The following is a 13,551-nucleotide window of genomic DNA, read 5'->3' on the forward strand; positions in this document are numbered from 1 at the left end:
TTAAATACTTAGGCTTGTATCTTTGATCCTAAAACCTTCTTAGTAGTTGTACCACTATGTGTGCGTAATTTTGGTATCAGAGCCATGGCAGTCTAAATTGTAGCTCTTCTCTTCCGGAGAGGTAATATGCCATGATGTTGTCTTTTACTACGCTAGTATGAAAGTATGCTATGTTGTTGCCATATTAATGGATTCTCCACATCAAAAATCTAACTATGCTAAGATAAATGGTATAGAGAAAAATTTCTTCGAGGTTGTGATGCTCGAAGTACCTTGAGGCTTTTAATGTAGTAAATGTGTTGCCTCGGTTTGCGTAGCTAAGCACCTCTTGATTGCTTTCTCTATATTCGTAGTGCATATATAAAAGAAAACAAGGAGACAACTTATGGATTGTTTTTACTTCAAAGTCTAGAAGAGAGTTATAGTATTCTGTCTTGGTTTATGGATATATCATATACTATGGAAAGTTCATCTTCTTTGTCTAAAACTCCCTCTTTTCGACGATCAAAATCAAAAAAGGTTGATTACTTATATGAAGTAGAGTATGTGAGTGATGATAGTAAAGTTCTTATTACCCAACTCCATTACTTAATCCTTTTAAAGCTTTTATCAAACCAAATTACACTTTTCCAAAAGTCATCCGTCAAGTGTTCGTCCCAAACAAGCACAACGCAAAGGAGCTTGTTCTAGCATTTCTGCTAGAACAACATCTCATCCTGGTGACAGAAACAAAATATACCCCTCAAACTTAATGAAGCCATGATACATCATTGGCAAACTCAAGGATATACCCATCTTCACTATGGAGCAATACGCTTGGCGCTAACACTTCATGGCAGAAAACCAGTTGTAGCACGGGTCAGTCTCCTTGACACCCACTACAAGGAATACCAGTGCATTTGCATTGCAACTATCCAGACAACACTAAACGCTGGCACTGTTTTCATCACCCTCTTCTCAAATTTCAACGTGGCATTAGAAGACCCACAAATATATCAGAACATGCAAATCCAGCTGCAAATGACAGGTGCTCCACAAATTGGAAACACGTATGTAGCAACAGTTCACCATCAAATGGCGTATAGAGTCCAAAATCATGCAATGGACTTAAGTCTCCTCAGAGACACTGAATATGCGCTACTCATACAACTGGACTCACAACAAAGCCCATCTTGCATCCATGTTCCTAGACAGATTCCTAGAGCTGGGCTTGTCAAGTTACTTCCAGAGTCATGGGTAACCAATTACGAAAAAAATCCATGACCGGAGCACTCTAATACAATCGGTAGATTCTTCTATTCATTTAAGAAAATATGGAGCTGTAGAGATTCTTTTAAGCCACAAGAAGAAAAGTCAAGCCGACGGCTTTCTGCACAGAAATCAACACAATTACTCCTTTTGAAGACGCTCAAATCTTGGAGTTCAATCCGCGTTTATCTGGTGTTCCAATCTCATCTTTTGACTCGCTAGGAGATCCCATTTACTCATTTCAAGATGAAACGGGCCACAAACTCTTTGATGTTTGCGATTGCCAACATTGTCAATTGACTAGCTCCGATGATGATGACACCCCAAGGCGTAGGAGAAAAAAGAAAACTTCACAACAAATCCTCAAAGAATGATTTGAGTCTGAAGACTCACAAGTTGGCCTTCTCGGAGAATTAAGTGGCAAGAATTTTGAATACTATGTATTGTATTCTGGTGGCTCAACTTCCATGACACCTGACGAAGAAAAGGTACAACTAAGTTACATGTTCGGACCCCCATCCCAGCAGGATTCACCATTTCCATCCATGGAGTTTGAAGAAAACAATATAAAGCACTCATGGAAAATTCAGAATCCAAATATTAAGAATCCAGATGGTTCAATAAAGCAGATCAATGCTACAAAAGCAACGTTGAATTTGCAGTCAGAGAACGCTGCAACCCAAAACCATCTCTTAAGCCAGATTAACAAAAAGATAACCATCATGGACCTTTCCATTAAAGAACTCACCAAGAAAATGACCTCTCTCCACCAAGAACTTCTTCACCTTGCAACTACTGTCTCCATAAACTCTCCCCTCATGTCCCAAAAAGAGTCCGAGCTAAAATCCCTTAAAGCTCAGTTAAACTCCTTACAAAACCAACCCAAAACCCAACCGCCAATGCCATATGACATTTTTACACCATATCCCATCTACAGACCACCTTACACAGCCCAAACACAACCTTTGTCTTTTTTTCCAAGACCCAAGTATATTCGGAGCATCCTCCTTCTTACCAACAAAAGTTGTTTCCAAACAACAATCCACCAAAAAGAAAAAATCAACAGAAAAAAGAAAATGGAAGGAAGCTATATTTGAACCACCCAAACCTTTGACTGAGACATCAAAATCCCAAGACCAACCCGAAATCAACAAAGAACAATTCATGGTGGAGCATGCTAATCCAATCACTGTTTTTCTCGAAAAGTCGCAAAACAGGAAAAAAGACATGATCAAGAAAGCAGTATGAAGAAGGCGCCAACAACACTAAAGGATGAGAATGATGAGGTCACAATCCCACACTTTATGATGGCTGAACCTACTGTGGTCGAAGAAGACATATAAAGTGAAGGTGGAAACATATATAAAGAAACTCAAGAAACTGGACAAACTCATATAAAAGGAAATCTGCGGTTTAGCACGGAACCACATGAGAGTTTCTCTTTTGATGATGTCCCCCCATCAAGATGGCGTGTCAAAGTATATGAGATGCATGCATGGCTGACATAACAACTTCTCAACCCAAGAGCCATTTTGCCTACATCGATTGATAAACTGGTGGCTAAATTCCAAGGACGTCTCAGGCAATGGTCGATAAGCCTAGGTCAATATTGACAATTGCAAATCCGATAATCTCAAACAGTCGATACCTTGGTGGGACACATCCACAATGAATTTCTTGGTACATGGGATCACTATACCATCCAAGCGAGAGAAGAATATCTTAGCATGAGATGCTGCTACTTCAAGAGGAAGGATATTAAAAGATATTATGAGCGAATGTCAAAGAGATTTTATGCCCTGAATGGGATAGATGATGTCAATCTCAAGCAGGCGTACCTGAATACACTTCCAGAACCACTTGGAAATGAAACGTCACGAATATTCTCTCAAGAATATGCCTCTCAACCAAGCTTTCCTTGGAGAAATATATCATATCTCTATGGCAGCCCTTGAAAAGCTATACAACCACCAGAAGTTCTTCAAACAACTTCAAGAACAACGAAAACTTCTGGGAAAAGCATGTGATCGGCCAAAACTCATTATCAAATGCAGAGGCAAGAAATGTCATTGTTTTACAAGCCATGGAAAAGAAAGAAGCTTTAAAAGCAATTAGCAGAAGAGATATCCAAAACTATCTTCCAGAAAGAAACGGAAATTCTTCAGGAAGAAAACTCAAAGAGGTTTCAAAAAATCAGACAGAATCTGTAAGAAGAGAGGACATTATTCGAAACTGTGTCCGAACAAGAAGAAGAGAGCCAACCTCTTTGGCTACTTAGCACAAGAAGAAGAGAGCCAACCAACGGATGATACAGTTCCTGCAATGGGTATAGATTTTGAAGATGAATCTTCAGAAGATGATACTGGAGATGAAGGCGATAAAGATGACCAATTCATGTTGTTTGACCTCTACACATTCAATATCTGCAAAGTAGAACAACCACATCAAGAAGAATTGGTGTATCTAACCCAACCATCTCCAAATGCCAAGATCTACATCTTCCCAAACAAGTATGATAAACCAATACCGTTCATAGCATATTTTGACACTAGAGCTGCCTCATCCATCATCAAGCCAGACCTCCTCCCAGCTAGGCATGACCACAATTACGGTTTATTAACCACTGGTTACGGTTAGAAATTTTGTTTAACCTTAACCATAACCGTTTAATAAACGGTTACAGTTAAATACGGTTCCGGTTGAAGTGGTTACGGTTATATAGTGTTATGGTTATTTGATAATATGATACAGTTAATATTATTTGATGATATAATATAATTGATTTTATCTATTTATAATTAATATGTTTTTTAGTGTACACATATTTCTATATATCATATGATTTATATTAAATAAATAATTATTAGTATATTTCATTATGTATTTAAAACGGTTACGGTTAACAAATTATGGTTTAACTATGTGGTTAACCGACGATTTTGATACCGTTACGGTTAATTAACTGTTATGGTTAATATAATTTAATCATATATTTACGGTTAACGGTTACGGTTTTTAACCATTTTATACGGTTACATTCTGGTTATGGTACGTATACGGTCCAGTTACGATCCAAAATACGGTTACGGTTTAATTTTGGTCATGCCTACTCCCAGCCTCACATTGGAATTCATGTTCGGTCGCTTTCAAAGCAGTCAATGGCCAAATATTCCATATCTCTCTTATCAGCAAGCCAATCTACATCCAAATTTTCCTGTGATACATAATTAAGTCCAAAGTATATGGTTCTGGACTCCGTGGAAAAGACTTTATACTTGGATTTGATATTTTACATAGCCTTCAGAGAGTTTCATGGCACCCAAAAGGTCTCATGCACGAAAACCAGCTGCTACCTTGGAAAACAGTGTCTCATTTGTACCCGATGGAGATACTTAATCCTATAAAAGAAGAAATTGTAAAAACGTCTTGTGTTGCCTCTCATTCGGCGTTTCTCACAAAATGTTCATCACCTTTGTGGAAGAATCCAGATTTCTTCATATCTTTAACCTTCAAGAAAAATGAAGATATCAACCCAACTAAAGCAAGTCACCCATGAATGAACCCGAATAACTACAATCTTGCGCTTGAGGAGATTGATCAACTCTAAAAACCAGACCTCTTTGAGAAAACCACTTCACCTTGGGCATGTGAAACATTTTATGTCAAGAAATGAGCTGAACAAGTGCGAGGAAAACTCAGATTAGTCATAAACTACCAACCACTCAACCATTTTCTTGCTGATGACAAGTTTCTTTTACCAAAGAGAGAAGTGTTATTCCAAAAACTCCCACAAGCACAAATCTTCTCCAAGTTTGACTTTAAAGCAGGATTTTGGCAACTTGGAATCAAACCAGAAGACATACCAAAGACGGGATTTTGTGTACCATATCGCATTACCATTGAAAATTCATGCCTTTTGGACTTAAGGTAGCCCCTTCATTGTTCCAGAATATGATCAAGATATTCAAGCCTATCCTCCCAAATGCACTGGTGTATATCAATGATATTCTGCTATTCTCGACAGACATAGATTCCCATACATCATTATTGGCAAAGTTCCATGGTATCATACAAAAATACGGTATTATGCTATCTGAAAAGAAGATGGTGATTGGAGAAACGGAGATTGACTTTCTAGGCATGCACATTTCTAACAGAGAATACTATCTCCAACCTCACATTGCCATCCAGCTCAATGAGTTTCCAGATGGAAGATTATCTTTCAAGCAAGTCCAATAATTTCTGGGGATTGTCAATTATATGTCGGATTTCATTCATGGTCTTGCAAAACATATATCAGTTCTCCCTGCTCAACTCAAGAAAGATGCCCCTCCTTAGAGCCATAAATGCACAGAAGCAGTAAAAGAGTTGAAGAAAATTTCCATGACTTTACCATCTTTCAAAATCCCAGTAAAAGGAAAAGAATTCTGCAGATGGACGCAAGTGATTGCTATTGGGGAGCATTACTCTTAGAAGAAGATGAGAAGGTGAAAACACATATATGTGGCTACAAAAGTGTCGTCTTCAAAGATAACGAAAAACATTATTATTCTACATACAAGGAGATACTCGCTGTCAAACGAGAAATAGAATTTGAGTTTTATTTGGTGCACTTCCTCATCGAGATGGACATGTCATCCTTTCGAAAAATGATTCAATTCAAGCAGAAGGTTCTACCACAAGCTCAGTTACTCAGGTGGGCAAGTTGGTTTTCTTATTGGAAAATTGATGTTAAACACATCAAAGGAAAAGACAACTTCCTCCCGAATTTTCTTTCAAGTACTCAGTGACAAATTTCAATGATAGTACCCATGATCTACACTCTCAATCCATACAATCCAACTGAAGAAAATCTACGGAGAATGATCGCCGATATGCCGCATGGAATAAGAGAATCGTTGCTCGACAATATACTGATCTACAAGGGGCTTGAAACACTACATGGTTTCCTGAAGCTCTATATACACCGATATGGTCTTGACCAAGGTCTACTTTTTGGCCTACCTTATCACCCAACCTATCCTTTCCTTACCACCATCAATATGAACCTTGTTCATTATGACCGATTCCCTATAGAAGCATATCTCCTACTTTGGTACTTGGCAGACCTTTACACTATTGCAGTCCTCATCCAAAAAAGTCAACTTCTCTAGTACTTGGCGAAATGCATATTGACAAGACGAAAAACTCATTATAAATTACTATACAAGTGGCTCACACTCTTCCACGATGTTACCTGGTGGCAAGAACATGTTCGTGCACAGCCTCAGCTGGAAATACTTGTCACGTTCAAGATCACTACAATACATGAAGAACAAGATGGAGAAATCATTATCCTAAAGAAATATGATCCGAACGTTGCGATAAGCTATAATAATGATGCTTTCAACTCAGGGAACTTCCATCAATGCGCAAAGCAGATAGCATTACTAAATGGATTTGATGAATCTGAAATCGACCCCAGTCTCCTTTGTCCTCACACAGCGCAATGGCACAACAGACACGTCTACCCGCTAGGATTTGCTGAAGAAATACGACAAGTGTTAGCAGGATTCCATGATCAATACGTGTGGCCACATTCAAATCCAGATCATCCAGGCTACATAGTTGAAGGGAAAAAATACAAGATCAAGCGATACATTCCAAGCCGAAAGATCTATGTCATAGAAGTCGCCTCAGAATAAGAGTGACACAAGTGTGTGATGGATGATAAAAACATGTGTGATAAATAAAAGACAAAATATGATATTAAAGTGTACGGTTGTGAGAGAGTTGAATAAATGGAGGGTTATAAAATAATGTATAGAAATATCTTAAAGATTATTCTATGTAATATTTCGTAAGATTTGTACTATAAATAGCGAGGCTTGGTGAAGAGTTTCATTCAAGCTTAAGCGAGTGAGTTTGAACAAGAGTCTTAAAGAATGTGCATTGCTCAGTTCTCAAAGAGTTTCTCATAATTTAAATAATAAAAAGTAATGAAGAAAGATGAAAGATAATGAGATAAGTTTCTCAACGTTCCTCAATTGAGAAACTGTAAGAACTGTTTAATAACCTTATTTGCCATATGTCTCTTTATAATTGGACAAAAATTCTAATTATCATTTTAAATATAAATAAATAGTTAAAATGATTAAAATATTATATATGAGAAACTGAGAATAGTTCTCACCAATTCATATCGGTAATCTTTTTTAGCTGTGTCTTAACTATAAAAATGATATTAAACTTAATATTTAATTTGATCCCATTAATTTTGTCACCACATGAAAAATTAAGAGAGAAGGAGAGAGATAGACTAGTAGATAAAAAAAACAAAATAAAAGTTGAAGACCAATAACATGTTGTCATTGTCTCCCAAGTTCTTTAAAATCTCTGTAGTACACGTATTTACACAGTAGTGTCTTATTTTATTATTTTTTAATTAAAAACCCTTCAAAAAAATTTGAGATGGAGATGTCCTTAATAGCATAATTATCCCACATCCTCATTGAGAGTCTCTATCTTTTAATAATACTAAAAATGGATCAGCAAGACCACAAGCTAGCCCAGAAGAAAGATGAGCATCTCCGACAAATCTTTCTGTGAATAACTCAAAAACAATAACATTGATTGTAAAAAGAGACGCACACTAACCCGCTTCTCTCTTGCTTTCTAAACATGACCAAACGAATCCTCTACCAACAACCCAGTCGAGAATCCCAAACACAAACGACCTAATCGAGAATCCCAATCACAAATGATACAACCCAATCGAGAATCCCAAACACAAACGATACAACCCAATCGATAATCCCAAACATAAACCCATACAACCCAATCGAGAATCCCAAACACAAACCCAGTCGCAGCAAGAAGACGACGACGAGGCAAGAGCTATTCCGTCGAATCGATTTTGTGTTTCTCTGGTTTTGATTTTGTCGAGAGAAGAAGAAAACGAAGAAGAGATATATAAAAAAAACAAAAAAAAAACAAAACTTAACCAATAAAAACGTGACACGTATCGGGTCTCTGTGGATCTAAAACGATCGCCGCAGAGAGCTGTATCTCACAAAAATTATGAATAAAACTTTTTTTTTTTTGCTTATAATACTAAAGAAATCAAAGACATCCCAAAGAGTTGTGCAATGGGATTACTCTAAAAATCTTTGTAATCCTTTAAGTATTTAAATAATAAAACTTTCTCATTTGTATAAAGATCTTTCTTATATTTTTTGATAATTATTCTCTAAATACTTTTTTTGATAATTATCCCACTACAAAGAATTTAATATCTTTGATCCTAAAATCATTTTTTTGTATGTTCTAGGCGACCTAATATATTCAAACATGTAGTTTAAATTGTTCATATAAACTAACACATTATCTATAATAATATATTCCCTTTAATTTAAGCTACAGTATATTGGTAAGTTTTATTTTAATTATTTCATATATGTAGTAAGTTAAAAAGAAAATAAAATATTAAATTACTTTTTGTATAGAAATATCTTTAAACTACAAAATTTAATTAAATTATGATTTTCATATAATTATTATAGGTTTGATCACAAATACTAAATGACCATTATATCCTTGAGAATCATTGAAAAATTCAAACTTGACCTAAAAAGGATCTGAAAAGCCAGCGCCTTTTTTCGTTACGAATCCGTGTTTATGCCAGCTTTCAATCCAACGGCTCTCCTCTCTTCTCCTTACCGTAATCGTCGCTCCCCACTCATTCATTAAAAAAACAATTAAAAAAACACACAAAACTCCAAAATATAAACAAAAACAAACAGAGCCGACCCAAAAAAAAAAAAAAAAAGTCTCTCTCTCGCTCTCTCTCTCGCTCTCTCTCTCTTTCTCTTTTCTCTCTCGTTCGCAGATCTGAGAATCATCTTCTTACTCCTTTGTTCATCTTCTCCGATCTAAACAACAATGGCGGCACCAACAGCTTCATCAGCAAGGGAAGAGTTCGTATACATGGCGAAACTCGCGGAGCAAGCCGAGCGTTACGAAGAGATGGTCGAATTCATGGAAAAAGTCGCGAAAGCCGTTGACAAAGACGAACTCACCGTCGAAGAACGTAACCTCCTCTCCGTCGCTTACAAAAACGTGATCGGAGCTCGCCGTGCTTCGTGGAGGATCATCTCGTCGATCGAACAGAAGGAAGAGTCTCGCGGCAACGACGACCACGTTTCCTTGATCCGTGACTACAGAAGCAAAATCGAAACCGAGCTCTCCGATATCTGTGACGGTATCCTCAAGCTTCTCGATACGATCCTCGTCCCCGCTGCTGCTTCTGGAGATTCGAAGGTGTTTTACCTTAAGATGAAAGGTGATTACCATAGATACTTGGCTGAGTTCAAATCTGGTCAAGAGAGGAAAGATGCTGCTGAACATACGCTCACTGCTTACAAAGCTGCTCAGGTTTAGATCTCATTTCTCCGATCTGGTTTCGTTTTCACTTGATTTTAGGTTTGTGATTTTTTTTTTTTTTTATTTGTTTTGGTTGTGCAGGACATTGCTAACTCTGAATTGCCTCCTACTCATCCGATTCGTCTCGGTCTTGCGTTGAACTTCTCTGTGTTTTACTATGAGATTCTCAATTCTCCTGACCGTGCTTGTAACCTCGCTAAGCAGGTTTGACTTAATCAGAATCATGTGTTTTCAATGGTTTATGTAATGTGTGTTTGTTGATATGAGTTTTGTTTATGGTTTCATTAGGCCTTTGATGAAGCTATTGCTGAATTGGATACTCTTGGTGAAGAGTCATACAAGGACAGTACTTTGATTATGCAGCTTCTTCGTGATAACCTCACTCTCTGGACGTCTGACATGCAGGTATTTATACTTTGGCGTTATTAAGTCAATGGTTTAGTTTTACATTTTGATGCAACTTCTGGCCTGTTTTTTGTTGTTTGATCTCTGAAACCATTAGCCGATTTGGAAATAAATCTGTTTAGTTTACATTTTATTGCATTCTTCTGATTGTAGTGATATCATCAAATGGGTTGACCTGTGTAAGCCTGTTTTGTTTCTTGATAAATGATCTCTGAATCCAATAGCCTGTTTAAGCCATTAAGAAAGACTAGATTTGGAAGTCAAAAGGTTTTGTTTACATTTTGATCCATTATCCTGGTCTGATTTTACATTTTAGTGATTATCAGATGTCTTTAATCCTGTTTTGTTGCTTGATTTCTAAAACCATGAGACTTATTAAGCCATTGATGAAGATTAGATTTGCATGTTGTTGCATTCCTCTTTTCTTGATTCTTATAGTTTGATTCTGATTTTTAATGATTGTCAAATGTATTTAATTATGTTTGTTACTTGATTACTGAAATCATGATCCTTATCAAGTAACTGAGGAAGACTAGATTTGGAAATCAACTGGTTTAGTTTACATTTCGGTGCATTCCTCTTTTCTTGATTCTTCTGGTCTGAATCTGAATCTGAATTTAGTGATTGTCAAATGTTTTTGATCCAATTCTGTTGCTTGAGTTCTGAACGATGAGCAAGATAAGCCATTGAGGAAGACTAGATTTGTAAATCAAATTGTTCACTGTACATTTTGATGCATTCCTCATTTCTTCTCTCTTCTGATCTGATTCTGAGTCTGTTGTCAAATGTTTTTTAATCAGGATGATGCTGCTGACGACATCAAAGAAGCAGCACCAAAACCTGCTGAAGAACAGCAACAATCTTAAGTCTTGCGGCGAATTTGTTGTTGTTTCAGTATCTAAAACTTCTCCATTAATATGTTTTTCTCTTGGAGGAGTTTCTGTGTTGGTTTCTGATTTCCTTTTTATCCCGAAGCTCTCTGAGGCAGTCTAATTCTTGTCCTTGTTTGCTTTTCTTAAACGTGGATGCGAAAACTCATTTTCTATTATTTTTCTTTAATCTGTTTCCATTTTATCGTGATTTGACTTATTTGATCTGTTTTTTTGTTTGTAATGGATTCAACTTTTTTTTTGTTTCAATGTCAAGAAAAATCTTTGGTTTATTTCAGCAATCAATTGCGGAATGAGTTCAAGTTTCCTCTCAGGTTATACATATAGTGTAGTGTACATAGCTTATAGCTTGAGTTTGCTCAGATTGATCCGTTCAACGGGATATGTGTATGCCTCGAAGTTGATTTGCTGTCCTAAGCAACTTAGCTTTGTGAATGCTGTTATCAGATCAACCTGCAAATATGTTACAAATCAAAAAATGAGCTTCAGTTTGAAGTAGATGATCAGGGGAGTCAAGTGAAAACAAACCTCGTAATCTGTCTGAGATACGGTTTCACGGCTTCGTTGGTACTTCTGAACCCATGGAGCAACTTGCGGGTCAGTAGCCAAGAGCTGTTCTGTTGCGACTTGATCAGGACCCAAGAATGCAGACATTACAGCTAGCTACAAATACACCAAACATTGGTTCAAATACAGGTTAGTAACTATGACTGGTCTTCATCCCCTAACCGTATTTTGAAACCCAAAAATCTTGTACCTGACGAGGACCCAATCCAATGGCAATGAACTTATCTTTCATCTCTTGCACAGTTGCTTTTCCCCACTGTGGGACTCTACCTTCTGGATCTGCCTCTGTTGCATCAGTCCTTCCGAAATTTCTATCAAACAAGCCCCACTAACAGATTCACAACAGTTCAGTCTCGATGTAAACAATGTGTCACGACTCGAAACGCAAAAGAGCATCAATATCACATAGCATTGTGTACCTGACCAGCTGAACCATATGCTGTGTAGAGTAAGTTCCCTTTTTCTTCATTTCCACCACATTTGCGGATTGCTGATGCTAGAAACGTAGACTTGACCGCTGATTGTCCTACAAAAAACCAACCCAAGAAAGAGACTTCAGTCTCACAATGATAATGCTGTCCATGAACAAGTTTTGGTGTACACAATAACATCATCACCTGCCAGTTGAATGAGATCTGCATATGATATAGGCCCACCCTTTGAGATAGAGTCAATCTCCTTCTTCAGTTCCTCTATCAAACCCAACCCATCAGAAAGCCCCTCATTCTCTGCTCTACTTAACTCAGAGCTTCACAAAAGTACAAGACCAAGTCTAAGATTGCATGAGACATCATGTAAAAGACTACTATGATAATGTTCTTTTACATCATCTAAGTACCTTAACCGTATGGATCCATTGGCTCCCCCGGATTTTGTAGCCTAGACAAAAAGCCAACATCAATAAGGGTAAAAAGAATTGTGCAATCACCAGAGAGAGATGGATAAGAGAGTTTTATTTTATGAAGCCTGACCTTATCATAAGTCATTGCATCATTAAGTGCTAGTTTGAGTATGGAAGGTACAAGCTCAGGTTTAGCCTTAATGGTGCTCGAAAGCGTAAGCTTGATCTTTGCTGCATAGTAAAAAACGAAACCTTTAGTGCCAAACTGCCAATAACAACATCTTGGTACTACTACACTTGTGTTCTTGTTTCAGAACTCACATAAAAGCTCAGATCGCTGCCTACGCTGATTCAAGTCAGCAGCTTTGGCATCACCCACATGATTAATGAAGCCATTGCTTATTAATTCCTAACAAGAGAGATCATCACTGCCAAGAACTCATCAAATGTGACATAAAGATATGAACTTCAAGAATTTAGTCAAGTGTTAAGGTACCATTCCGACCGCAGTTCCGGCGAGTTTGAGAACATCACGGCGGTGGAAAGATAAAATTTCGCTGGAAACTTGAGGATCAATCTTGCAACATCGTATGACAGCCTGAATTGTAATGATCGTTATCATTTCAAAATTGTTAGCATAAGAATATGTTAAATGGGTTGGAAGAAAAGAAGAATGTGACAATGGTTGACAAACTCACAGAGCGATGTGAAGAAGAAGAGAGTGTAGTAAGATGTTGATGATTGGTTGTGTTGGTGAAGGAAGGAACAGTTGAGAGGAAGGACACTCCTCCCATTTTTCGGTTTGTGATGAGACAGAGAAGAGGGAGAGAAAGAGATGTCTGAAATGGAGAGAGAGAGTGTTTTGGTTTTGTGAAGGATACACTTTTGTGGATTCTCTGTTATCCAAATCTCCCAATCATATTGGTCTATTTGATTTCATCATTTAAACTATTTTTTTTCATTTTTTCTTCTTTCAATAAGATTGTATTCATATGATTGATTAATTTAAAAAAAAAACAATTAGCACAAGTTTAATCTATTAATATTTAAAATATTATTATTATTTTTTTTTTTTTAACATCAATTTTTTTTTTTTTATATAACAATATGTTAAAAAGGTTGATTTTCAGCATAATCTTGAAGTGGTAAAATCAAAGCGTAAGGGAATTGAAGTGGAAA

General features: G+C 37.0%; 2 protein-coding genes across 2 annotated transcripts; one reads left to right on the forward strand and one right to left on the reverse strand.

Moving 5' to 3' along the window:
* Positions 1-8,874: 8,874 nt before the first annotated feature.
* On the forward strand, positions 8,875-11,236 carry LOC109124469 (14-3-3-like protein GF14 chi). The gene is made up of 4 exons (XM_010423517.3): positions 8,875-9,660; positions 9,751-9,873; positions 9,958-10,074; positions 10,875-11,236. The coding sequence occupies exons 1-4, from the start codon at positions 9,169-9,171 to the stop codon at positions 10,938-10,940; spliced, it is 798 nt and encodes a 265-aa protein (XP_010421819.1). The 5' UTR covers positions 8,875-9,168; the 3' UTR covers positions 10,941-11,236.
* Positions 10,995-13,290, reverse strand: LOC104707215 (thylakoid lumenal 29 kDa protein, chloroplastic). Its single transcript, XM_010423518.3, has 10 exons — positions 13,071-13,290; positions 12,869-12,970; positions 12,694-12,781; positions 12,503-12,603; positions 12,370-12,410; positions 12,149-12,279; positions 11,951-12,057; positions 11,722-11,859; positions 11,493-11,627; positions 10,995-11,417 (listed from the first exon to the last, which is right to left on the reverse strand). Exons 1-10 carry the CDS (start codon positions 13,164-13,166, stop codon positions 11,307-11,309), a joined length of 1,050 nt encoding a protein of 349 aa, XP_010421820.1. The 5' UTR covers positions 13,167-13,290; the 3' UTR covers positions 10,995-11,306.
* Between the last annotated feature and the right edge of the window lie 261 nt (positions 13,291-13,551).

This window comes from Camelina sativa, chromosome 8, assembly GCF_030686135.1.
Source record: "Camelina sativa cultivar CO46 ecotype springtype chromosome 8, ASM3068613v1".
Taxonomy (NCBI): domain Eukaryota; kingdom Viridiplantae; phylum Streptophyta; class Magnoliopsida; order Brassicales; family Brassicaceae; genus Camelina; species Camelina sativa.